A 27887-nucleotide genomic window follows, 5' to 3' on the forward strand; every position below is an offset into this window, starting at 1 on the left:
AAATTAAAAAAAATTGTACATTTGATTTGATGATGAGGATACAGTCATCATCTCCCTCTGCAGGACAAAAATAATATGCTGTAGGCCCGCTCCGCTAGCACTGTGCTTTTTAAAAAAAAAATTTTTTTTTTTTTATGAACTGGACAATGGACAATGGACAATGGATAAATGGATGTTTTTTAAATGTATGACAGAGAGTTGCTTTTTATATCAATATTTACCTTTAACTCATTCCCTGCCATTGAATTTATCTGTCATAGTCCAGCCATTCAATCCCAGGAATTTATTGATATTTTTTTCAAATTTTTTCAAATGTTAGGGTAAAAGAAGGTCTGGCAGTGAATGAGTTAATATGACTTTACTACTGCGTTAGTATACAGCTTGTTCTCTATTATCAGGGAACATTTTTTTGACACCTGTCAAAAACTCAGCTAAAACCCTCGTCCTTTTCATTTACTGCACCCTCAGCCATACTAAACCTCCACCATCAGCCCATTATTGCACTGAGTATTTTTTTCATTTGATATTCTGTTCATTTTCACACCCTTTAAAATTAAAACACTTTTATGGCAGCTGAGGGTTTTATTTGCTTCAAACATTGGCATGCTAAATGAAGCCAATTCAATTTAGCCGCATATCAGTAAGGGACTAGGGGATTCCAGTCCTGTTTCTGAACAATTGCAGCGTAATTGGATGTGGCTAAAACCCAGGCTTCGACTCGTTCTAACTCCATAGCTAATCCGACTGCAGCGATGGCCCGAGCGGTACACATAATTGACCTGCTATTCATTAAAAAAAACGAAAAAAAATACACACGTTTTTGCTGCACTAATAGTACAGCTTTTCGAACCGGTTAGCCAACTACAAATAATACATCTCCGAGCATATAAGCAGAATACACTAGCTGATTTTTCGCATTTAATGTAGAATATCTCAAAGAGTTGAGTGTGGCTTTTTCTGAAGGGCTGCTTGCTCTTCAGTAACTGTTGAGATTCCTGTCAATGCTCCGCGCCCCCCCCCCCCCCCCCCACCCGGGCATGATGTGTGACCCCCCTCCTGGTGAATGCAGTTATTGAGGAGTCTGTGCACCACCATGGAAGCACATTTTCCTCAGCCATCTTCACACTTGTTCCCGTGTCCAATTTCATTGACGGAAACGCATTCCCACCCGCAGTTGGGTGCAGGCGGGCTTTCACCGCAGCAGTTCACAGGTGATGTAGCGAGGGGAAGACAGGTAAAGGGGGAATGGGAAGAAACAAGAAAAGGAAACGGGGAGATGCCATGAATGAGAAAGAGAAGGAGGGTTGCAGAGAGTTTAAGAAATGAGTTTCTTCTGCAGGCCATTAGAGTGAAGTGGCAGCTGTTGAGCTGCACCTTGGACATGCTCTTTGGCAAAGACTGACGGAAGGACATGTGCCAACACTCCTCCTGCTTTGTAGCAGTGTGTGTGTGTGTGTGCGCGTGTGCGCGCGTCTGCCTGCGTGCATGTGTGCGCGCTCTACATGAGCCTTTTGGACTCCAGCCTCTATGCAGCCCGCTTGACTCGTTTTCTCATTCGATGCCTAAAGACTTTAAAAAGTTATGATTTGTTAGGATTAACTCGGCAATTAAATGAATCTGCACCAAGATATATATTTTTTTGTCATATAACATTTTTAAGATGTTTTAAAGGGGGAAGTCAACCAAAACATTTTTTTTCAAATGCAGTTCTATGCAGGCCCACTAGTCTAAACACGGCATTCTGATTAATATTGCGCTTGTGGAATATGAGAAATCCACACGTTTTTAGCTAGCTCAGGGGGTGGCTATTTTGTCACTTCAGTCGACTGAAGATGACATTGAAGTTGCTCAGGGCTCAGATAACGACCAATCATGGCTCATCTTCAGAAAACAGGTGAGCCGTGATGTGCCTTCACAGACCCGCAGGGGTACGTGTGCCCCCATTTTGGAACTCCTGACTTGGATAACTTTACATTTACAGTATATAGTTTTCACGGTAATAACGGCTCTCTGAGGGAAACCATGATGTGGCCAACAGCGAAAAGTAGTTTGACACCCTTGCTTTAGATACTCAGTGGCTTGTGTGGTGGTATGCATGAAGGTGGTTTGGCCTTTTAGGTCTTGCACTTTAGAGGCATATTTTCCCTGCAAATGTCGGTCCAATTCTGAATTATATAACGTCAAGCGTGTTGATTTTAGTCACACATAATTGCAATTGAATGCATGCATTGTTTTGGTCTGTTTAAGGCAACCTAGATTTAAATGATATTTTTTTGGGCAGTTTATTGGTTGTATATGACTGTGAGAAAATCAATCCCAAGGTATCCCGGAAGTCTTTTAAGTCCCAAAGAATCATCCACTTCCTCTCATTCTTAGCAAGTGATTTATTTCTCTGGATGATCATAGCCTTGAGTGATGCATACCGCTTGACAGTCCATGCAGCAGCAGCAGCAGCAACACATGGCAAAGCATTTATTCCAAATGCCACCGGCAAAACATTATGTGAATGTTGACCTACTTTGTACGCATCATTTTACAATAGCTACCTGCTTTCAAGACACAGTTACAAGAAAAAAAGTAATGTTGTGAGATGAACGCGCTGCGTCCCACTGGCTCCGCTCTATCCAGCTGGTCTACAAAGACTCAGACATATGCTTGGATAGAAAAAACATCATTGGAATGGCACAAATGTTTTGCCAAAGTGGACTTGCCAAATTAAATTCTACTAACATTGTGGATATGACATACTGTCTTTATGCTACAGAGCCCCCCCCAAAAATATAATTAGGGCTTAACACCTGTGTATTTTCTTCATGAAATTAACACATTCAATTGACTTTGGACCAATCCAGGCTGTCTTGTCCAAAGTCAGCTGCAATAGGCTCCAACTCACCCGTAAACCTGATGAGATCATGTGCTAGAAAATAGATGGTGGACAACTACAATATAGTGGGCTCGGGCTATTCGCGGGGGTTAGGGAGCGGGCCCAACTGCCAACAGCAAAAATCGACGATTAACTCATGGCAGTTATAATTGCATTGAAAAAAAAAAAAAGTTATGTATTTTTTTGTGAACCCCCAAAATTCTAAACTAGAAGCTCTTTCTGCGAAAAATGGATTAATTCACCCAAAAAGTATTTTTGAAATAAAAAAAAATCCATGAATAGGTGATGCCGAATCGCGAATAGACGAGGGTCCACTATATACCGTATACTTTATATAACAGTAGTGATTCGACTGTTCCTACCGTTCAAATATAACAATGCTCAGTTTTAGTTGACGCTATAAGATAAGTATTAAAGAACTAAATAGTGTGTTTATTTGTGTAGTTGTAGTCCACTAGATTCTTTGGCTTTTGAGCCAACATGAGACTGACACTATTCTGCAGTTTTCCAGTGTCTACTGCATATGTTTTAGTATCATTCATTTGTCTTTTAATGGATTTATTACTTTCACTCTCTTTGTTGTTGTATTATTGCTATTTTATGTGAAATGTAAAGTGCTTTGTTAGAGCTACAGCTTTTGTGAAATGCACAATATAAATGAAGTTGGATTGTACAGTGAAAATAGCTAATGGTGACAGAAATATGCATAAATACACGCAACGTATATTTTACAAGTATAATATGTTGTAATAGGCAGCAAATGCTGCATAAAGGAGGAAAAAGAGGCATAACACCAGGTTAAAATGGAAAACGATGAAAGAAATACAATCTAATAAAATGAAATTACTAGCTCTCAATATGATGCATTGCTGTTTTACACCACTGGAGGACTACACAATAATAATCAATAAAGAGGAGTATTAATTCCAATATTTTTTGTAGGCCCTGCGACGCAGTATTTGATATCATTCGATCCTGCAGGTGTACCAAATAAAGTTGCATGTATTCAGTTAAAAAACGAATGAGAAATTGGTTGTCGTGTTTGTTGCCTTGTCAAAAGCCAGTAATGTGTCAAACCTGTGCTGTGACTGCCCCGCGTTTCATTAATGAGGCCGAATATCCATTGCATCCCGGCCAACTGCACTCTGCCCCCCCGTCCCAGTCGTCCCTCCGCACCGCCACTTTCCCTCACAATGTGTCATCGCTATACTCTGTGATCCCTTGGAAGGGCTGTTGAGATAATTGCTCTTGTCTTAATTAAAACATGACATGTCACTCTTCATTATGACCAGGCTGTTGATGAGCAAATATGAGTTTTAAAGCTCCGTGAGCAAGCTGTGGCTAAGCCAATTAAGCCGGAAGAGAGCTAGCGAGCGCCACAAATCCGCCTGTAAAAAACTTTGGATCGATGCAATCGAATTTTGCGGCGTTCTGTATAGTACGCCATTAAGAGGACGAATGGGCCGTCCTCTCTATAGTTTATTAGCTGCGTGGCGCTTCTGTGAAGGCTTGATGGGAATATCCCGCAAACAAGTGTGTAATGACTTGAGTTCTGTTTTTTGAAGGGCTCACTGTCGGAGACTGTTCTGCATGTGTGCTTCGATGTTAGTTTGAATTTAATGAGGAGCCGTTGAGGCCCGAGGTGTACTGCTTTGCATCGCCTTTGACAGGGTGCTGCCACAAAGTTTGGACTTCATTGCCTGGCACAAGCACAAATTATTATTCGTGCCCTCTTGGCCGTGATTGTGTCTAAACCCCTCAAGTGTTTTGAGTTTTGTTTTCAGGGATGGTATTTTATTCATGGATTTAAATAAGGCTGCCTTTAACTCAACCTAGATTCTACATTGTGGTTCCTCCAAAAAATTGATCGCTGTTTCCAATTCTTGGACAAGGCAGGTGTACGCACACACAATTGACATGCGTCGTCTCCTTGCTCTGGGACTGAAATTGAGTTACGGAGGCTTCTAGAGATTGAACACGGTTTGGTTTTTAGTGTCACAAAGTCACGGTCATGGTGAATGGTTGTCTATGCGTCATGTGACTGACAGGCAACCAGTCCAGGTAATGTGTTGTTTGTCGGTAGGCTACATAACCATAAAAACTACAGCAATACAATACATTGTACTCCACTGGTTGACCCTTGATTTGAATTTATGTGAATATTTTTTTTTCCACATAGGAATTCATAGAAATAGTCAACATTATAAAACCTTTTTTAATTGTACAATAGGACGGAACTATTTTGATAAATCTAATCGCAATTTCCCCCCCTCAATATTGCAATTGCGATTTAATGTGTGATTATTTTTTTCTTCCATTCGCATTGTTGTCTGACGCGCCCACCTCTGTTAATTACTGATCAACCTGGTGCATATGCTAGATCAGGGATGGGCAACTTAAATGATTAAGGGGGGACACCTTTTTTCATCGGTGCTACTGTGGGCCACATACGACCGTATGACAAAAATGCTATTTTAAGTATGCCAGTAGCAAAATGGCTGCCCGCTGAAATGGATAAAAATGGGTGGATTTTGCTGCTTAATGCATATTGCACTAATATTATATTTTGTATATATTATTATTAATCAAAATAGAATATAGAATATAGAATATATTATTGTGAAGAAACTTCTTGAGTTGACTTCCCCTTTGTACATTTTTGTCATTTTGAATGCCTTTAAAGTCATGTCGTTTAATTTAAGAGAAATATTGGGGGAAGTTTTAACCTTAAACTTTGTAAGTTCTGAATTGCTTGAAAGTGGTTTTGAAGCCTATTAGCTTTCCAGCTGACGCACTAATAATTATAGAGTTTGACTCCATCCTGCATAATTCAAGACAACTCCCTGCTGATCAGAGACGTGAAAATGTATTATTAAAGAAAAAAAAAACCCATTGATCTCGTTCTTTTCTCTCTGCCGCTTCCGTTTCTTTTCCGAGCAGGCCAGCGCATCGTCAAAGCGGATAACCAGTTCAAGGTGATGTGTGTGGTCTCACATCCCGTCAACGCTGAGGTGTTCCTGTGCGGAGGTTACAGTTCAATGGTCAATGCCTGGGACTCTCGCTGCTGCAAGGTCAAACATATTAACCTCCTTACTGCACATCTATCATCTTTATTGACTCCGCTTCACCCGCTGGGCTTTGACCTTTCCAAATCAAAGGCAGGGAGGCCGTGAACACATCCCGCACAGTCACACACACACACACACACGCAAACAATGGACATGTGCGCACCTCGCTAAAAGGGTCAAATTATCACGGAAATCCCAGTAAATGTGCGGGTTACCTCACTAATTGTTGGGCATGAACTTCATTTAGGGCTCATAAATTGTTCTAGTGAGGCTGCAACCTAATAATGCTATTAATCTTAGATGACTGTTTTATATGATAATCCCATGCAGTTATTCACAATCGGAGTGCTCACTGATAACATTCTGGCCCACAGCAAATTGAATCGTTTGCCCTGCAGGCATTTGGCCTTAATACGGGTCCAGCAATTGCTTTTACCGTTAAGTGTCAATGGGAATTGCAGATGAGGCGAGTGACCCCTGTAAACAGGTGGTCCGTTCGTAGCCCATTACATTGAAGTATTAGAGTGAAGTCAAATGAAGCATTGCTACTGGCGGATCTCCTCATGAATAGGCCACAGAGGCAAGCTATGTACTGCAAAGCGTACGAGGTGCTTATTAGAGAGGTGAGCCCGACTAATCAAATAATAGTAAAGCAATCACTTCATTTAATTTGCGTATATAACTGATATTCAATGAAGTGTTTGCATATATTGTACTGGGCAGCCACACAATTTCCCATGTTGGAGTCATTTACATTTCTGCTTGCATGGTTTGCCCATTTCCTCATCACTGGTCCCCTTCTCTGGTGGCATCACGAAAAAACCCAAAAGCAAAAGAAAAAGTCAAAGACATTTGTGGAGCGAATCCTTAGACGTCGTGTTGGCCCTGGCAACCTGTACGAGACCCCACTATGGCAACCCCCAAAACACACACGTGGACTGGCTTTGACATATCACAGTCGCTCTGGTACATTTCTCAGATCAGAATTGAAATTTGCAAAACAGTAAGTGCATTTCTCAAAGCAAGTCGCACAAATAGCAAAACATCCTGGTCCCCCTGAAAAAGCTTTCTCAAAATTCATAGCACGTCTCTCAAAAGTAAATGTTTATGCCACTGCACATGTCAGTAGAATCAGAACGACAAATCTTGGTGTCATTGTGTGCAGATACGACTAGTCAAAAAGTCAAATTGCTTAGCCACGTTGTCAGTATAACAATGTACTCTTGAGAGATGTTCTGGTATAAACTACGGCTAACGTTTTGTTGATGGTTCTTCTAAATTGTAGGTTGCACCTTATTGTATGTGGAAGACTGATTTCAAGAGATTCACATTTCATTTTTACTGCTTGCACTGTAATTTATTGACAAACCAATGACATTGTGATACAGAAAGGGGCTTTGGATCTTATCCACTGCACTTCCTCATATTTACCTAACAGGAGAGAACGCCGCATATGGAAAGTGGAAAATGCACTTGGTGATGAATTGAGGCACAACATCTCTTAGAGGAACATAAATGTTATATCGTGTTAAAAATCTCTGAAAAGTTTGGTTCTGGTAGAAAATTTAATATATTCCCTCCCCATATTTTACAGTACGATATTAATCTGTCTTTTTATGTTTTTATGTCCCCCCCCCCCCCAAACCTCAGGTGGTTAAAGTGTACAAAGCAGCAATCCAGCAGACATTGGACATTCTCTTCCTAAGAGGCGGCCTGGATGTCATCACAAGCTCCGACTGTGTCAGTAGAGACTCTGCGGACCGTACTTTGATCGCCTGGGACTTCAACACCACCGCCAAGGTCTCCAACCAGATCTACCATGTAAGCCTTGTTGAAGAATTACTTCTGTTAGTAGTGCTAAAATAAATACCGCAAATTAAAAGTAGAGCGAAACATTGATTTAATGGATTTCGGATTTAACGGTCAAAAAAATTGCGTCCAGCCCACTCAAAACACCAATCATATTTGTTGCCACCGTCTTCTCCGGCACTGCCGTGTACCTCTCGTGAACATGCTACTTTGGGGATATTCATTTACAATCATTTTATATTGTACTGGGCGTTTCTACACCACGAAAAAAGTAGAAAACACGACCACGAAACAAAGTGCTTCAATTTAATGGACAGTCTCCTTTAGCGGATGACCCCTCCCCCCTATTAGTCTGTTAAATCGAGGTTCCACTTTACTGTACTCATTTGATTTCCTACTGATCTCTAGGAGCGCTACACATGCCCTAGCCTGGCTCTCCATCCACGGGAGGATTCCTTTGTAGCCCAGACGAACGGCGACTACATGGCTTTGTTCTCCTCCCAGCGGCCCTACAGGATGAACAAGAGGCGACGTTACGAGGGACACAAGGTCAGGAATGACGCTGGCCTCAGGGAAGGATTAGCAGTGGCATTCACTCACGTCAATAATGGGAAAAAAAAAAGTGATGTTGTTAGACGGACAGACATGCAATTAAAAGTGTGCAAAGGAAGTGTCATAAGTCAGGAAATAACTTGTACGTTCAAAGCCTGCAGTGTTTTTCTTTCCAACACAAACACACTAAGCACTATTGGATATTTCTACACTAGTCATGGATGATGGATGACCTCACGTGCAATGCAAATGCATTAATACTACACATTTTAATTGCCTCTCACCAGGGGATACATTTGATAAGATAATGAAATCCCAGCATGATAATGATGCCTTTTAATTATTTTTTTTTTCACCCCCAACGGTCTCTTTCAAGAGAGAGTTGCAATTAAGTTGAACTTATAATCGCATCTCAAGGCACGGCTGTATTTAAGTTCATATTGGATCTCACTACACTCCATTAAAGTGTCCAGTGTCTCTTTTCAAATGCATCCCAAGATGGGGAAAAAAAAAAAAAAAACGAGTCAACGTAACATGAGTTTTGTCTTTCTTAGGTGGAGGGATATGCGGTGCGATGCGAATTCTCTCAGGACGGAACTATTTTGGCGTCGGGCAGCTCCGCCGGCTCAGCCCACTTCTACGACTATCAAAACGCTCGGCCGCTGCGCTCGCTGCAAGCGCACAGCCAGCCGTGCCTGTGCGTGTCCCAACATCCCGTCCTGCCGGCCACCGCTGCCACTTGCGACTGGGCCGGCGAGGTCAAGGTCTGGCACTGAGGATGGAGCCAAAAGTGGAACTTAAATGTTAGGTAGGTGAAGACTGGAAGTGGAAGTGGATCTCTGGGGCACACAAACACGGCGTCGGCGCTCCTTTAAGTCGTTATCTTTAAAAGCAAAATTCTCTTTGTCTCTTGATGTTCCTTTGTTCTCAGCCGCTCTGATGTGACATTTCCCTCAACATCTCAGCCGGAGCGAGACTAAAGAAAAATGAATCGCTCACATCTGTCAGCGCTTGTCAGCTTTGTCCAAAAATCCCACCCGTCGACAAAAGAGGGATGACGTGCGAACGCTTGTGATCGTTATCTTTGAATTGAAGAGCCCTTGAAATACACGATATATTTCAGTACAGAATGCTGCTTTCTATGCTCTTGTTCAAGTGTGATAATCATTCACGCTTGTTTTTCGTGTCGAATGAAGAGTTGGCAATTGGGGATGCACAAAGAAAAACAATTACAAAACAACATGATTAAAAATAGAGTACAACTTCAAAATCTGGAATTTGAGCAAAAGGCGTCTTTGATGGTCTCGCCAAACCTTGGCGCGAGTTGATTGGCTACAGCGTTGTCAGCTGTTGAGACTATCGGCCCATATTTTAGTGCCACTGCTGACGTTGTGCTCGTACTAGCCATCGTTTGACTCGCGAGCGTAGTAGTTAGTGTTTCCCGCTGTATTGCGGTTCAATATTCTCACCACCCCTCCAGATTACAGATTTTTAAGTGGTATTTATTTATTTTTTAGTTTTGATGATATACAGTGGTACCTTGACTTTTATAAACGCTAAAAATCAACCAAGTGATGGCTCATAACTTGAAGCTACCACTATACTTTCTGTATTGTTTTTGCACGGTAAAGGAGAGCCACAGTCGCTGATACACTTTTCAGTAGAGGTGTCCTGATACCGATATCGATCCGATACAATATCAGCAGGAATGCTGCATGCTTTTATGTATTTTTTAGTATGAAGTGTTAGAAGGGACTTGATTAAGTGATACTATTAAAATAAAGAACAATAGTCAGCACCAGTAGGTATGAGAAAAATATGACCCCTTTATTCCAAACATTTTGGTTACACAAATTCAACCTCAAACATGAGAATGTACTGCGCTTGCATATACTCTTTGAAATGCAAAATATCATTTTAAGGAGTTTGATAGAAGATCAGGAGCGGCGTCTGGACCGCTTGTATATGAATGCTAATATCGGATATTTTGGATATAGACCGATATAATCTGATACTGTTTTTGGCTGATATTGGACCGATATCATTATCGGATCTGGACACGCCTACTTTTCAGCTTTTTATTGAATGCCGGGTGATCCCTGTGACGCCGCCCCGCCATGCCCCCCCGCTTCTTAATTAGAACGCCCAGGGGTTTTTGCAACAACTATTGAACGACAAATCTGGGTGATATTTGACAAACAACTCTGCTGGCTACAAGTAGATGACTTTAATTTGTAAATTGGCCATTCCCTGCCAAAATAGTAGGTGATATGGCGATATGTTAAATGTTTTTTAAGCTATTTTAAAAATATACGGTGTGCATGGTTACTCAATCGCAGACGTACACCTTTTACGGGTGGATCTGGAACATGTCACCCATGTTAAACGGGGGTTTACTGTCATTAGTAATTCAGTGACTTGCTAGCCAGCGATCATGCGACATTCAGAAATTCAAAGATGGACTGTTTTTATGGTAAATGGGCTGTCACTTGAGTCAAACAAAAATGGATCATGGATGAACTGTTACCATCAGACAGTCTTTCAGTGCCACTGCTAATTGGCAACTTGACTTTTGAGTTTCCATTGTACATAATTTCTTCTTTTAAAATAAATAAAAGCCCCTGGATGCCGTCAAAGTATTTTCCCAACACTCATCTTTATTAAATAAATACAGCAAAAATATATAATCATGCATCAGAGTCATGTTCACATTCTGTTTTTACCGGGACCGTGAAGGAGGTAGGACTGGATAGACCCACTTGAACGTCCTTGTTGGGCTGATGATCAAAGCATTCCATAAATACCATAACAACTGAATAGAAAACAGTTGCATTGTTGTGTATAGATGCATTTTCTCTCTGTCTCTTTCTATTCATCGCCTCAACAAAAATACCGCACTTCTTTCATTAAAATTTGTACAGTGGTTATATTCATTTTTAAACCTTTTCTAAACCTCACTCACAGTAAATACAATACACCCACTCACACCAAATAAACATAAGATTGGAAAATTAACGAGAGTTGCAAAAAAAGCGCGCGTAAAGGTGAATTTTTTAGAAATGCCGTTGCAATCGAAAACAGTTGAAGCCAGTGTTTGCAAAACAGGAGAGGTAGAAACACACAAGAAAATCTCACTGTAAGTTCTTTTTGATTATCGCTTGTTCACTAGGAGAAAAGGACAAACTTAAGCAGGAAGATTTAACTGAAGTCATTTTGGCTCCAATTTTGCTTTAGTAGCCTTACTTGCACAGTAAAAAGAACCCAATTAACACGAGGGGGCGACTTAACTGTTGAAGCCCATTTCTGTGTCTGTGATGATCCTGTGTTTCATTTTAATGGAATTCACTCATGAAAAGAATGACTTACAAACTGAGAAACCTTTTTAGAACAATGACTTATGATCTCATTATTTAGTAAACGCCAAAACGTAGAACGCCTAATTGGACGCTCTTGTTTGGCACACTTGGGTTGCCTCTTATTCTTCTTATTTTACACAATTGCGCTTGTTGCACATCTCGTAATTAAATCTACTTTAACTGTGAACAGCCAAATTGGGCCAAAAAGCTCCCAAATTAAATAAAACAAACTGAAAGCGGTGTTAGATATAGCAACCTCATTCTCATTCAGACAAGAGGACTCACCCCCTTCCGAGACAGCACCTCTGTTATGCCAAGCACGAAGAAGACACTGCAGTATCAATAGAGCAGATATACAGTATGTACATTCCTAAGATTCTGCAAAGTTGTGCCCCACTAAACGGAATTAAGGCAACTTAACCAGTGTCCTGCTGTATGGATAACGATTGTGCAATACAGCATCACATTTACGGATCAATTTTTTTTTTTTTGGTATAAAAATAAGACAAAATCCAGCTGTTAAAACTCTTTGCCGTTTGCGTCCCAACAATTGCATTGTTTGTTGGGTGTTTTAATTGTACTATTTCATAGTCCAGTCACTGTTTGGATTAATTTGATTAACATGTACCTTTCTGTGGCTCGCTATACAAGCACGTTGTTGTCTTTGAAATTTGATCAAACAAAATTGAACATGTTTATGAATAGTATTATCCCATGACACATGCTTTGATTTGATTTACTATTTATATTTTTTTTTAGAAGAAGAAGAGTTAAGTTTCTTGCTGGTTTTCCTAACAGTATTCAGTATCAAAGTTTTAGCACAAAGCACAGTACGTCCATGGTCTGTCTTGCTGAAGGTGGTTTCATCCCAGTGGCTCTCAGATCAATAAAAGAATTGTCACTGAATTGCTACACCATCTCAGCTAGCTAGAAGCTACACTTTGATTAATTTGACATACAATAGAAAAAGTGTTGCAGACTCCATGAAACATGCCTTGGCTAGGATACATTAAACACTGAACACCCTTGTCACACCAAGTATGCTGCAGAGAACGTTTGAGACGGTACAGTACAGAAGGCTAGTAATCATCATCATCATCATCATCATCATCATGCATAAAATGACAAGCTCCTTCCTCGCTGCCTCAGTTCAGCAGTGTGCCGTAGAGCTGCGCCTTGGTCAGACTGTCCTTCCTCGTCAGCCCAGTGCTGCCAAATTTTTGGTATCTCGGAGACGTTTTCTTGGGGAGCGCCGGGCCCACGGCGCTAAGGGCGGAGCTGGAGCTCGGGCGAGGCCGGACACTTGGCCTGGGGCTCGGGTAATGCTGAAGACTCGAGGCTTCTAAGGGGCTTTGCTGCAAGGACTCGGCCGAGCTCCCCGCACTCAGATTGACGTAGTCCTTCTTGGCACGCTCCTTCTCTTTCGAACTTCCTGAGAGCAACGAGCCGTCTGGATTGCCGTCCTTGGCTCGATACGTCGCAGAGTTCTTTTTCTGTTTGCGAAACTCCGCGGGCGGAGGTTTGGGGCTGCGGCTGGGCGAAGGGGAACCCAACTCGAAGCACTGGTCCAGCATGTGGCTGTGGAAGACGTCATCTCCCTCTTGGAAGCTGCTGTAGAGAGATCCCTTGGCCTTACTTGAAGGCCCCATGGCGTAGTGGCACTCTGAGAAACTGTACGGTGAGCCCCGTCCCGTGACGTTACGATAGGAAGACGAGAACGTGTTGACATCTTCCACACTCAGCTGTTTCCAGCGGTTGCTTAGCTCATCCTCTTGGACGTGGATGTCGGCCCTGCTTTCCAGAGCTGCACCTTTTGCTTGGCCTAACCCGGTTGTGGATCCCATGCTGTGAGAGGAGCCCAGGCGAGGGGTGCCGGAGTGATAAGGTTCGCTGAAGCAAGAGGCCGTCCTCGTGTACGCCGGCGAGGCGCCCTTCTGCGGGCTCCTCGAAGTGACAATATGCTGAATGCTGTTGGACTTGGGGAAACCTGAGCCGTCTTTATCGTAGGAAGGCATGCTTTTGCGTTCATACTCCCCACTGCCGCCATCCGGCCAGTCCATGTACAAACCCTGGTGGGAAGTGGATAAAGTGCTACTGGCGGTGCGCACGCCGCCCCCAGCCGCCACGCCGCCCTTGTCGTCGGAGGCAAGGCTGAAACTGGAGTAGGAACTGGAAGCGGGGAGGCTTCCGGCGCTAAACTCCTCATGGTGGTGGAAGGACGAAGGCGGCTCGTGATGGGAGAAGCTGCCGGAGTGGTAGGCGTCCTCATCCGGGTTGCTGTCCGTGGAGTTCTGGGCGTGGAGCTGGAGCAAAGTGGTGCCGTGGAGGTCGATGCTCTGCCGGCGGTCCGTTTCCTGCCACCGTTCGGGGCAGTAGAGGGCTGTATCGCTACAGTACAGGTCGGAGCTCTTGTACGCAACTCGGCGGTTGAAGTGATCATTACCTCCTGGTTCCGCCAGGGAGTCTGCGTCCTGCCGCCGTGGACTCGGGGACCGGGTAACAGGGCAACTGTTCCCCGGTTCCGGTTTTTCTAGGATCTTTGCAATGATGGCTGTGGGCACAGCGTCAGAGTAATTGGAGTGGCACATTGCCATGGTGGCTTCACTACCCTGATTATGTTTCTCCATGTGGGAACTGATGCGTTCCTGGAAGTCCAGTGGCAGCTGAAACACGGAGAGACAAAACGAGGCTGATGAATACTGCGGCATTAAAACAGATGATCGTAGTTGATGCTTGGCAACACTCCTTTCAAATTGAACTCGGCGCGCTCGCGTGATTATGAGTGAAAGTGAAATTTATTGAGTCATTATTTGTAAAAGTGAGCACAAATAGTTCTCTTCAAGGGTATGTGTCTATTGCTGCTCCTTTAGGACTTCCGTTTTCTTGTTCTGCTTTAGAAAGTAATTCATTCTCGCACGGGTCCAGGCCTGCTCGTGTTTCTCGGGGGACTTGCACTACTTTGCCCCCCTAATGAACTTGTCAGGAAACTGCTGAACACAACATCCATTTATTTATTTGTTCCACTGTGTTTCCCAACACCATTCTGCTTCCCCTTTCAATGGAGGCTTCTATTAATAATACCAGATATTTTTCTCTTTGAAAACATTTCCTTTTCTCTGTCTTACCGTATCGCTCTGTCAATTATCAACTTCTTCTCTGTGGCTATTAAATTTGGTGAGTGTCAGTTGGATCTTCCAGCCACACCAACATCTTTCCCCGACTCGTCTTCCTATTCTTTCATCCTCCAGCGCCTTTTCAAGCAAAAAGCCCTCATTTCCTCTTTCACTCAGTGTCCCTTTTCCCTCGGTCTACCATCAAACACATATCAGTTCCACAGGGAACGTCTTAGATTCAGATTAAACCAGCGTTCCGGGTCTCCAGATGGAAATAGCGGGAGAGAGGGAAAAGGATCAATTACCGACTGGGCTTTGTTTGGAAATAGAAGCTCGCCTCGGCACAAAATAACCTGCATCTTGTAAGTGTGGGCTATTTTTAGTAACTGCCAATTCCCAGGGGGACTACAGATGGAAAGTAGGTGAGGATGATTGGAGAGAGCTAGCTCGGCGTTACTTGTTATCTGAGGCAAATCTTAATTAGCAGTACCACCGCCGCTCTGTTTGGATTTCATGCATCTAAGGGCGTACACTTCAACAGGTCTTGTTCCACTTATTGATGTTAATGGTTTAACTGCTGGCGATAGAAGGAACACTCATTATACGGTATTATGCCCGCGGCAGTTCTACGCTTTTCTCCGTGAGTTATTGGTTTGGGAGTTTTGCCTATAGTCGCTTAAGAGTATTACTGCGATTCAATATGATGTCCTCAACCTCAAAAGGAAGATAAAAAACGCGTTTCCACTCACAGTGTGTCTTTATGTTATGGTTCAACGATAGTTCAGTTGAGAGTTTAACGACAACGCGTATCTTTGTTGGGATTTTGCGTCACAGTCAGTCTGAGTTTGCCACTATTCTACTCAATTATGTCATTTTGAGTATGTCCACTGAAGGAGTTTTTTTTTTTTTTTTTTAAGTGTAGCGATATGTTAGACGGAATCTTAATCCAACCATTAGTGGTCTCGTGGAGGGATTTGGTTATTTTATTGTTCAGGGTAAGTGGTATCGAAAATGAATGGATAGAAAATGTCTGATTCACGAACAAATTTTGCATTACATTAGCAAACAATAGCGCAATCATGACTCATTAGGCGGGCAAGGCAGATTTATTCATAGAGCACATTTCATACATAAGGTAACTCAATGTGCTTCACACAAGCAAAGACACAGTAGCTACCAGCATTTATAAACAACAGTTAACGACATTCAGAAAGCAAAGATGAGAAAAAAAAAGGAACTTGCAGAAATTACTATAAGAACATACATTGACAGCGTTTAAACACATTCATGGAAAACTTTAAGGGAATAAGGAAAGGAAAGGAATAATAGTAGGTTTCTAAAGTAACTAAAAGGAAAACAAATATTTAAAAATGTTGAGAAGACCTTAATGAATGGTACTTGGGGGGTGGTGGACAATGTTTTTTAACCTGTATTTAAATGAATTTACATTCTAGTCTGACGTCACATCTGTTGGCATCTCATTCCATTTGTGTGCAGCATAACAGCTAAATGCAGCTTCACCATGTTTACTTGAACTCTGGGCTCCACTAATTGATCCAAGTCCACGGGTCTTTACTGGGTTTATATTCAATGAGCCTTTCTTTAATGTATTCATATTCATTGATATTCATGGTATAAATAGAGTCAACAGCTCACCTCAGACATCTTGTGAGCTCTGTAATGAGACTTGGAGCACTGCAGCAGCTGGGCAGCCAGGTTGCAGTCTTTCCTGTATAGGTCCTAAAAAGGAGACACGGAGATCCATCTCTATATACGCATGCAGTACCGGAGGCAGCGAGAGGTTTTGAGTTCATATTGCCGCTGGGCAAACTCTGGAACACTTTAAATTACAGCGTCCTAATCGCCATTTAATTATTTTGTAATTAGGGGAGACCTGGGAGGGAGAAGGGCTAATTATAGGTGCAGTGATACGATGTGATGTGGCCTCATAAAGTGGTTCCAGAGCTATGTAATACATTTTGTAGAACACATATTGGATAGCAAATTCTCAATGTTAAAGCAGAACATTTGAGCTGACTCCATAGCACTTAAATCATATTTTTTGTTCTTTAGCCATAAACCGGACATGTGGAGTTGCTTGCGTAGTATAATAGTAGATAATGTAACCAACTGGAATCAATCCATCTATTAGAGTTCCGCTAGGGTGACTAACTACTTCTCAATCGTGTGTGTGTAGTATTTATTCACCATGCTTCAAAAAGTATTCTGCCCTGTTGATTCTACATGATATGTTGCTGTTAATCTTTGCCAACTGAACTCACTTGAAGATGCCACATTATCTCCGTTTCAACTTTACAGCCAAAGAAGCAACTGCATCATTAAGAGTCTCAATCTCGGTTGGACGCAGAGGTCGGTCGCCTGGTGCGGCACATGCTCCAATTTCTTGTTTTCAGTCTTTGCTTGTGTTGCATTAGTGTGGGTGGTTTAGTAGTTTTACACTGTAAATTCAACCCACTTAGAAAAGGTCATGGTTTTGCTGCACCGTGTTTCTCAAGCGTGCCGCAGTGCTGACAATTTTTTTTTTTATGTCAGGGCATCAAAGCTTTTGCTCTGACAGCTTTGACTCCCCCGCCAGTTAGCTGTGACTTTGTTTCCAATCATTCTTTTCCTTCTCTTGCTATCGCCGGAGGGACGTTCGGGCGCCCTGTGGATTGCGGAGATGGTTCAAATAGTTTGTTGGAGATGTCTTAGTTTCAGTTGCTTCATAGTTAGCCAACACTTTTGAATACCCCCGAGGCTGTACAATTTTCTGGAAAGAAAAATCAATCTTAAGCCGCCATTGTGCATGATGGCACACAATGCTTCAGAGTATCTCGTGAGACTTCAGACCTGTGAGCATCTATAGTTTCATTGTTGTGCCTTTTACCGGGAGAAATACATCGACGGCCATTAAACCAGAAATGGAATTGCGACATTGCCGTTGCGTAGCAACAAACCTGGGAAGCCAGGCTCTGTCGTTGCTGCTCAGTACGATATGACAAATGACACGATTATAAAAGATAATGTGTACTCTGGAAAGTCAGCTATGTTTAGTCACACCCAACGCTACTTACTGGCACCGACACCCACCGCACCAAACACAGTACCAGACTGTCCTCAATTTACTCCCTGTCCTGGCTGCTCAGTATAATATAGCCAAGTCGATTGTCCGATTACAGCAGATAAAAATTCATAATAGTAAGTTTTTGTCATGCCAACTAATGAAAGACCCTCGTACGCCCTCACTTTCCTGACTGCTCAGTACAAGTTGGCCAAGTCGACTGTACAAAAACATCCATCCATAAATATTGCGTTTGTGGAATAAGAGTTAATCCACCCCTTTTTCGCCATCTCTGGGGGGGGGGGGGCGGCCATTTTGTCACTTCTGGCCACCCCCTGAGATGGCTAAAAAGGGGTGGATTTTGCTGCTTAACTCATCTTCCACAAACACAATATTAATCTGAATGCCGTGTTTCAGCTAGTAGGCCTGCTGGCAACATATTCTGGGGAAAAAAAAAATTTCTTTGGGTTGATTTCCTCTTTAAAAGAATTGTCATCCATCTCGAACGTTTTCTTGTATTATAAAGCAAAAAAAAAAAAAAAACAACACCATTACATTGCATGTTGTATTATCATTACAGTTGGCCTTAAAAGAACAAAGCAAAACGATAACATGATTGTAAGATCATGGTTTCCCCCTTTGGGCGTAACGTGTGACAGCAGATACAGCAGTGGCAAGAACCGCTCATTAGCAGCGATGGCTGCCTCGCAGCAAATGCCCAGGGTTCACCCCGCTTCAAAATGAACCTTGACTCCAATCAGCCCCGCAGGAAATGGAGAGGGATTGTCCAAATACTCTTCTGCGGCTCAAAAGGGCTCACGACTGCCAGATAGCAAAGAGAGAATATCTAACCTGGCCTCCAGTCCTCGCAAAGATCTTCAGTTCAAAAGAAAGAGGCAACGCAGTGCATTGCCACATGCCCCCCCCCCCCTTTTGAGCTCAGCTCACGCTTGTAGATCCTGACAGCCTCGAGGATGCCCATTGATCAGAGTATATTCACCCTTAAACACCCAGCGGCTTCAAGTTAATTCCTCCATCTGTTGTGGCTCCGTGGAGCACAAATATCCAAGGTGTTGTGGAACTATATGAGACTTTACTTTTATGAAGAGAAGCTGCTTCAAGCTAACCTCCATATAGGCACTAACAAGGCTGGATTACAGACCAGGAATGGAAGTAAAGCAGCGCCAGGACTCCCCTTGGGTGAGTATCCTAGGCAACTGTTTGATTTATGTGTCGTCAGGCAAATTTAAAGCAACAGAGGGCTGCAATATGACCTCGAAAATACAGATTTAAAACCATGTGCATGATGCTACGCTGACTTGTGGTGACCTACTAATGTGGTCTGGAATACTGGTGAATCAGCCAGGACATGTTAGCATTAGCATGCTAACGTAACTGTTTAGATTTTCTTGACATGCTGTTATATCTGGATAAGTTTGTAAACAGTGGTACTTTAACTTATGAGTGCCCCGATGTACAAGTATTTAATCGTCAATTTGTAGATTTTAAAACCATGTTCATGATGCTACGCTGACTTGTGGTGACCTACTAATGTGGTCTGGAATACTGGTGAATCAGCCAGGACATGTTAGCATTAGCATGCTAACGTAACTGTTTAGATTTTCTTGACGTGCTGTTATATCTGGATAAGTTTGTATACAGTGGTACTTTAACTTATGAGTGCCCCAATGTACAAGTTTTTAATCGTCAATTTGTAGATTTTTGTTCCTGCGTTTGTTTTCAAGCCAAAATTGAAGTAACAAACAAGCTTAAGGTTCGGCCATGATGCAGCACAGTGAAAACAGACGGACTGCTCATGAAGCCACACCCCTTAAAGTTTCACAGTGGAACCCCGCTTTTCGGGTTGAATAGGGATTCGGCCTGACCGAAGAACAAAAATCAGTAAATAAGTGACGCTCAATGTAAATTGCAATGATATTTAAAATTTTTTATTATTTTTAAATGAAAATAAATGGGAACTCGGGTAATTGTTTTTTCTAATCTAATCTAATTCTTATATAAAAATTACTTAAGTCAGCTTGTGCAGAAGTGCATGTTCATGTTGTAAATTACTCTTCATGCCCTTCACGTGTCAAGTAAAGAAGCCGATTATTCCTTTCTGTTGTTTTAATGTACTGTATTCCCTTTTGAGAATACGTTCATATGCAGACAAGACGGTTTTCGTGACCTTGCAGTAGTTACATTACCCGCACACGCAGGCGGCGTCCTCATTCCCCAAATACTCACATTGTCCTCTTTGAGTTTATTTATGGTGAGCTTGGCCTCCATGAGGTGGTTGTTGAGGACAATGATCTCGCGGCTGAGGGCTCTCTTCTCCTCTTCATGGTGCTGAGACTGAGAAATGTGAAAGAAAGGAAAAGGGTTTTACGTCTTTTTTTCACATGGGAGGATAAAGAAGGCTATGAAAATGGCTGGTATTGATTAATCATAACTGTTGAAAGTAAAGGTGAGCCCCTTAGGCCACATATGACCCAACATGCTTTCCACTACGTATTTACGTAATCGGGAGTCCTATGATGTCACGTTTTATTAACCTTTTTTTCACCCTAAAATTCTTTAATTAAAATTGTATTTATTCTTTTAAAATGAAATACATTGTATTATATGTTGGCCCACTAGTTGAAACAAGACATTCTAATTAATATTGCGTTTGTAAAAAAAAAAAAAATAAAATAAAATAAAATATTGCATTTGTGAAATAGTCCGCTGATAGTGTAGTGGTACACACGCCTGAGTTGTGTGCGGGCAGCGTGGGATCGATTCCCGCTCAGTGACAGTGTCTATGTGTGCCCTGCGACTGGCTGGCGACCAGTTCGGGGTGTAGTCTGCCTTCGCCCATTGACGGCTGGGATAGGCTCCAGCAACTCCCCGCGACCCTATATAGGATAAGCGGTTTGGAAGATGACATTTGTGAAATAAGAGTTAGTCCACCCGTTTTCAGCCATCTCAGGGGGCGGCCATTTTGTCACTTGTGTCAGCTGAAAATGACATCGAAGTTGGTCAAGGCTCAGGTAACGAGCAATCATGGCTCAGCTTCAGAAAACTGGTGAGCTGTGATTGGTGGTTACCTGAGCCCTGAGTAGTTGTGATGTCATTTTCAGTCGGCAGAAATGACAAAATGGCCGCCCCCTGAGATGGCTAAGAAGGGGTGGATTTTGCTGTTTAACTCATATTCCACAAACACAATATGAGTCAGAATGCTGTGTTTCCACTAGTGGGCTAGCATAGAATATATTCTTGAAAAAAATAAGTTTAGGATGACTTATAAATATTAAAATAATAAACTAAATATGTTTTCATTTGAATTTTCTTTTTTTCCTTACTTTTTTTGATCTCATATATAAATGACATGTCCCATCTGTAAATTTTAAAGAACATATGAGGCCCCATGAACACCAAAGTTTGCCCAACCCTGAGAAAAAGAAAAACGAGCTTGCCTTGGAGGCGCCAAAGAAAAACAAAAAAAAAAGATGAGAGAAGGCACAGAAGAGAAATGAGATCGGTGTGAAGCATGTGCCAGCAGCAAGTCTTAATTAAAAGAAGATTACACTTGCGTATCAATTACACTGATGCAGAAAGAGGACAGAAGAGGATATAAATGAAACACTTCCATTTTCCGGGATGGAAGGAAGACAGAGGAGCCTAATGATTCTGTTTGCTTGTTCCGAATAGCCGAGCCCTTTTGTCGTGGTGCCTATTTGTATTCACCGCATTGTCCTAATAGGGTCCAAAGTTTGCTATTGATTTTATTTTTTCAAACTTTTGTTTAGGGAGGGCTTGGTTTTGAATCTCACAGTCACAAAATATTTGGTGGCAGCCCCATTTAACTCATTCACTGCCATTGACGAATTTACTTGTCTTTTCACAGTCCAGCCATTCCATCCCAGGAACTTATTTATATTTTTTTTCATTTCTTTTTTTTGGTAAACATTAAAGAAAAAGAGGGTCTGAAAATGTCTGGCAGTGAATGAGTTAACATGAATATCATTGGTTAATCTCGAATACGGCCACATCCCCAGTTACAAGAGGGTGTGCACAGTTACGTTTATGATCTCTCGAAAAGATTTGTTTTTTCTTGACTGATAAGTACAGGTTATGCGAGTAGATCCTTAGGGGTGGAAAAATGACCACTTATCTTAGAAACAATGTTTCTATATCACAAAACTCTGGCATTAGAATAGGGGTGTGTAGACTTCTTATCTGCACTGTATACAGTGCACACACACATGCACGCCTAGCAATTGTGAATGACTGTCTCCTCCTCCGCGGAGCCGAATGTCCGGATATACAGGAGAGCACAGTCGATCTAATAGGTGGCAATTAATGTCAGTTTAAGCAATAGAGCGCCATTGATATTCAAATCCAATCCTGACACGGTGTCATTAATCAGCTGCAAACAAGCTGACATTCTCCCGAGCTCATTACTGGAGAATCCACTTGCGTTGGACGACCACGTTGCAGACTTCAGGCTCCAATGTGCTGTTGCGCCTTTATTGTCTTTGTTCATGTGATGTATTATTGCAGTCGCTGCGTGTCCCCTAATAGAGACACATGTAGTGTGTTCTTTCGCAATGTACACCAGTGCGATGACTGCATAATGGCTATGATGTGATAATACATAGTAGTAACGACCACTAGTGAGACTACGTAATCATTATCGCAATGTGAAAGTGAAATTGTGGCACAATCACTGTAGTGTTAACTACGGACATCTATTACTTATTGGATGGTTCTGTAATACCAATCACTCTTTTGTATTTAGCACAAATTGGACCAGCATGTGAATATACCAAAGTAGCAATAACTACTTTGTGCTCATAGAAGAGTACAGTAATGACCCAGCTGAGTCTGAGCGAAAGCTGGGGTACACTAGTTCCATCTGGGGTCAGTACAGTGAACTTCCCACTATATGCGGTGGAGAGGGACTGAAGCCTGCCGCGAATAGCGAAAATCCCTCAATAGTTGACGGCCTCCAAACAAGGTTTGTGATTGCCTGTAGATGCCACAAGATGGCGGAAAAACATTTTTTTTTCCCTATTGGACAAGGCTATGGCCTAACTAAGTGAAACTCCTCTCCTCAGTTCAACTTGGCACCAAGATGCACCGAACAGCAAGGTTGCAGGGGTTAACGATGCTGGTTTGTTATATTTATAATAGATTGATAATAATATATTTACTGGGTAGCAGAGATGGGAAAAGTACTGACGTTCTGTACTTGAGTAAAAGCACAATTACTTGTATAAAAAATAACTTTGGTAAAAGTACTCATTCAAATAATTACTCAAGTAAAAGTAAAAAAGCGCAGGCTCTGTAATGTACCTTTTGAGAAAAAGTAAAACATATTTTTACCTGATGTTTCCTCCTCATGTCATATAATTTATGCATAATATCTATTTTTTTTAATTAATCGATTAATTGGAAATCTGTATTTGTATTCTGCCAAAAATCGGCATTCGTCTCAAAAACCCATATTGGTTGGGTGTAGTAACGATGTAGTGATTACTGACAACTCATAATACACGTTACCAGGGGCGGAGCCAGAACATGGCGAATGGGTAGGCCTGGAAAAATCAGGGTGAGCCACAATAGTTCTCTCACTGAGCACTATATTCAAATAAAATGACAAAGTTCAGATCTTCCTTAGGCAACCACAATTATGCCATTCTTAATATTCAATAAAATTAAAAAAAAAAACACATTTCACTAATTCCAAAAATTATTTAATAATTTACTAAAAATTTAAAAGTAAATCTATTTTTCATGAATCTCACTGACAGGCCACCCATGGCTCCGCCCCTGCACGTTACTAATGTAATACAGAAATGAATAATAAGTAGCCATGTAACTGTAATAACAATAAAACGTACTGCATGTAATGTACTAGAGCAATATGTACTATTATAGTATATGCATTGATTATCTAATCTAACACTACACTATAACGACATCAATATTACGAATGTAGTGCATTATGCATTCTTCAAAAGAAGCCAATGCTTGTAGCAGAAAAGTCATTCTGCCCTGTGCGGCATCCTTTCAAAACAATAATCAACACCATCTCCTGTTGTACTTTGTAGAAAAAGTGTGTATTAATTAGTCGTCGCAGCTTACAGAGGAGTCACAGCTGCTGATTTTGTGCTTTCGCCTCTTGTCACCGTGGCACGTCGTCACAAAGACTTCGTTATCAGTCGGGGGCTGAATCCCCGCCCACCGCAAAAAAAAAAAAAAAAAAAGTTGATATGCAAATACTGTATTCATATTTGAGGGAGATTGGCCTGGGGAGTGCTTTGTTTCCCAAACACATGGCGGCTTCAGAGACTCACTGCTGACAGCCCAAATATGCAAATGTTGTCTCCACACGAAGATAACTACCAACCTGCCAGCGCACGTCCCCAGAAGCCTCTTGCGCACACGCGCACACATACAAACAAAACACAACACACAGCTTGTTTGGGCTTTATGGAAGAAGTGTTGAAAAGTGAAGTGGATTTAAAAAGTCTTGTCACCTCGAGTGCTTTCACGTATTCCACTTGAGATTCTGGCTTTTCACCGGACCACAAATGAAGTCCAAATCTCGTGAGATGCAATTACCGGAGACTTCACGGAGGGGTGCAAAAAAGAAAACTCCACGCACACAAAAAGAAAAACACTGTGATGTTCTTTCCTCATTAAAGAGGATTTTCAGATCAAATATCACCTCTGTGCATATCATAAGCCGTGGAAACAAAAACAAAAAGTAAGTTTTGGATTGTGGGAGACGCACTTTAGAGTCCAGAGATTCCAACCCCTGTCCTGTGGGAACTAATCAAATTTTACTTAATTGGTCCAAAAATGTGGATTTATATATTAATAATACTGTGTCTGTCTATGTCAGCGACGTTTAGTGACAGTGATGTGACCCCCCCATTTATGATTTTTTTTTTTTTTTTTTCTAAACAGAAAAAGACACATTTCCCTGGATCGGTATTCCAAAATGAACCAACGAATTAGAAAAGAAACAGACGTAAAAAACATGTTTTTAAAACGTCAGCATATTTGTTTCTGGTGTGCATGTAGTTGTGTGAAACTGGGCTGTTGTCTGTGCAAACTGCAGTTATCACCATTAAACAGTGGGCCTTTCTGCTGACTGGTAATTACACACGAGAGGAGCAGCATCGCACTGTGATTCATCAAAAGATCTCCCAAGATTATTTACTCTTGATTTGCACTGGTGCACAACAAGCAAAGTGTTGTGCTTGTGAATGTGTGTTTGTGTTTTTTTTAACACTCGGGCTTCCTTCCACATTCCATAAACAAGGAAGACTAAATTGTGAAATAGGTGTGAATTTGTCTACCACAAGCCATTATACTTTTGGTAGCATATGGTTCAAATTGGTATATATCACTCACATTATAGTGAACAGCAAGGCCCTTTCTTGCTTCATTTATGGGTTTTTTTTCCTAGTGTTATCTGTACACTTTTTACATGAAACACACACAAAAGATGAAAAAAAAAAAAAAAAACTTGTGGCGTTAATCCTTTAGAATAGATAAGGGATGGGTAAACTGTGCTCCAAGACAACATTTACATTTTTTGGACAAACAACCCTGGTCGTATATAGAGTAGAAAAAGTAAATGTAAAATATGTCAAATAGTAAGGAAAGACAAAACCTGATCAAATATTTAATGCTCATTTTAAAAATCGTATTATTTATATTTAATACAGTTATTAATGAATTAACCTATTACTTATTTTTCTGTATAATATATGTGCAGTTGACCTATTTATTTTATTGTTTGCAATAAATCATTTAAAACATCTAATGAGATGAATGAAACATAAAAATGAAAGAAATGCATATTACAATTTGAGAAAAAAAAAAAAGTGAAATTAATGCAATAACCAGAACTCTTGATCATGTAAATGCGGATGCGGGCTAGATTAAAAACAGACCATGAAGGCAGTACGTAATGTTCATACTTTTCCCGTAGATCTGCAAAACATTTCCTGACATCACACATTAAGATTCAGGCTTCAGGCACATTGCCCCAACACACACACACACACAAATTGTGCAGTTGACCTTCAAATTGTACTACTTTGGAGTGTTCTACTTTGAAGGCTCCAATGCCGTTGATTAAGAAATCCACATTGGTTGATATGATTGCCCGAGAAAGTGCAGCGTGTGACACAGTCCAGTGAAAGAGATGCTAAACGTGATGGATTAACTGCATCAAGCAAGTGTGCCAAGCAGCTGTCCATTAAAGCTGATGAAGATGTTCCGCTTGATCAAAGCAAAAGTGCCGTTGTCAGCTCCTGCCAAGGTCTCTCTCTTCTTCGTGGGTCATTGTGTTTCCCAACCTTTATTGAACCAAGGCACATACTCCACTCACATCTTCCAAAACTTCCTCCGTGAACATTTCTCAGTATTTTGCTTTTCGCCGACTCTAGTGTCACTGTATACTTGTTGCAACCTGCTAATGACATTCTTTGACCCCAAAAATGATAAAAAGATCTAGAAAAGTTGACTTGATTTTAAAAAAAAATTGTTGACGAGTGGAACAAAAGGTGAACTTTTGAAATTTCCAACCACAACAAGCTATTTTTAGTCTATATGTGACGAGATCTGCCTCCCGGGCACAAACAGTATACTTAACTCCCTTTGCATATTTTCTGACTGATCATCAAAGTACATTATTGTATGACAGCTTGTAATGATATAAAGGCAGAAATCCTTAATCGCTACGTATGGTTGTCTACCCTTTGACCCAGCAACAATTTGCATTATTTCCGATGGGGGGGGGTGGGTGTGGAACTTGACCAGCATTCCAAAACGATAATAATAAAAAAAAGAAAGAAAAAAAAAAGGTTCTGCTCATTTTGGCTGTATATACCAACTTAAATCCAAACGTTACCAGAACCGTGTATACCTACTGGCAAATAAATAAATACATTTAGAATTATAATCTGTGGAATTCAAATGTGCACGCATATTGACAAGCCTATTGCTGTTTTTAATGGAAGGCGGGCCATGCTAGAACTACATCGGGAGACCCCGGAGATTAAATGGAGCCTTGGGCCTTCATGATCAAACACACAAATAATTCTGATTGGCTGTGTGGGGGCTACAGATTAATTGCAGCTCCGAGCCATGTCAGCGTGTTTTGCTGCGCTATTGTTGGAAGAGTCAGATAAGCCATAACTTCAATTGGCCATAAATATATAAACATAAGACATCGGCACATTCAGCAAAGTCTAAACACATTAGAAGCATTCCACCCTTTTTTTTTTTTTTCCTGGAACGTTATAGATATAAATTACAATGCATGATAAAATCCATATTGCGCAAGCTTTTATAGGTCAAACTTAAAAACAAAAACCTGATGTGCTAAAATACATTCTGAATTATGTACATGTTATATTCTGCTTTTGTACAGTATTGATGATTTATATAACTGTGACCTGTCATGTGTTGTAAATATTAGTGGATGAAAAATCCGGGTACCCATTGCACGGCCAGCCACTGACAAAATGTCCATGAAACGTTAACGTCTCTCATTCACTTGGTTAAAAATAGCCCTTCACTACTGCGCAATGATAAAGTGCATGGCAGCAGCCAAAGGTTTCTATTTGTCTTCAGAACAAAACATGCACGACAAATCAACCCCCCTGCCGCCCATTTTGTTTTTGGCATCTCCATGCAGACTGTGTGTTGTTGTTGTTGTTGTTTTTTTTTTTTTGCAGCGGATGCGCACTATTTGAATACACTCCATTGCGGGACAATGTTGGGCGACTCCCCAATGAGGTGAACAATAATCTTATTAGGACGAGTGAGACTTTGATTTCCTGCCAGTGGCCGAGCGGCAGTTAGTTAGACGGGCCTGCCAAAGACGCTTAGGAGGATTACAGGGGGGAAACAATTATTTGCAGCACCGCGGACAGCTCCTTTGACAACCTGCGTGCTTCTGTGCATTTTGGATTTGGGGGTGGGGGGGATAAATTGGCGCGCCGGTTTTATCATCGCCCCTGTGCGTTGTATTCA

At 41.5% G+C, this 27887-nt stretch overlaps 2 protein-coding genes across 7 annotated transcripts in view; one reads left to right on the forward strand and one right to left on the reverse strand.

Annotated features, from left to right (window-relative positions):
- The window catches only part of wdr25 (WD repeat domain 25), a 100122-nt gene that overhangs the window by 21542 nt on the left and 50693 nt on the right, over nt 1-27887 (forward strand). For 2 of the 4 annotated variants that reach the window (XM_086048905.1, XM_086048906.1), the window contains 4 exons: nt 5825-5955; nt 7603-7773; nt 8170-8310; nt 8868-11408. In XM_086048905.1, the coding sequence (XP_085905031.1) occupies nt 5825-5955; nt 7603-7773; nt 8170-8310; nt 8868-9089 (665 nt within the window). In that variant the 3' untranslated portion in view covers nt 9090-11408. Of the gene's footprint in view, nt 1-5824; nt 5956-7602; nt 7774-8169; nt 8311-8867; nt 11412-27887 lie in introns of those variants that run through there. The other 2 variants (XM_086048907.1, XM_086048908.1) reach the window with 2 other exon arrangements.
- The window catches only part of begain (brain-enriched guanylate kinase-associated), a 133800-nt gene continuing 116863 nt past the window's right edge, over nt 10951-27887 (reverse strand). For all 3 annotated transcript variants that reach the window (XM_086048901.1, XM_086048902.1, XM_086048903.1), the window contains 3 exons: nt 20091-20198; nt 16439-16522; nt 10951-14332 (listed from right to left, as the gene is read on the reverse strand). In XM_086048901.1, the coding sequence (XP_085905027.1) occupies nt 12815-14332; nt 16439-16522; nt 20091-20198 (1710 nt within the window). In that variant the 3' untranslated portion in view covers nt 10951-12814. The remainder of the gene's footprint in view (nt 14333-16438; nt 16523-20090; nt 20199-27887) is intronic.

Source organism: Filicampus tigris, chromosome 13 (genome assembly GCF_054856515.1).
Source record: "Filicampus tigris isolate MCC_2025a chromosome 13, RoL_Ftig_1.0, whole genome shotgun sequence".
Taxonomy (NCBI): domain Eukaryota; kingdom Metazoa; phylum Chordata; class Actinopteri; order Syngnathiformes; family Syngnathidae; genus Filicampus; species Filicampus tigris.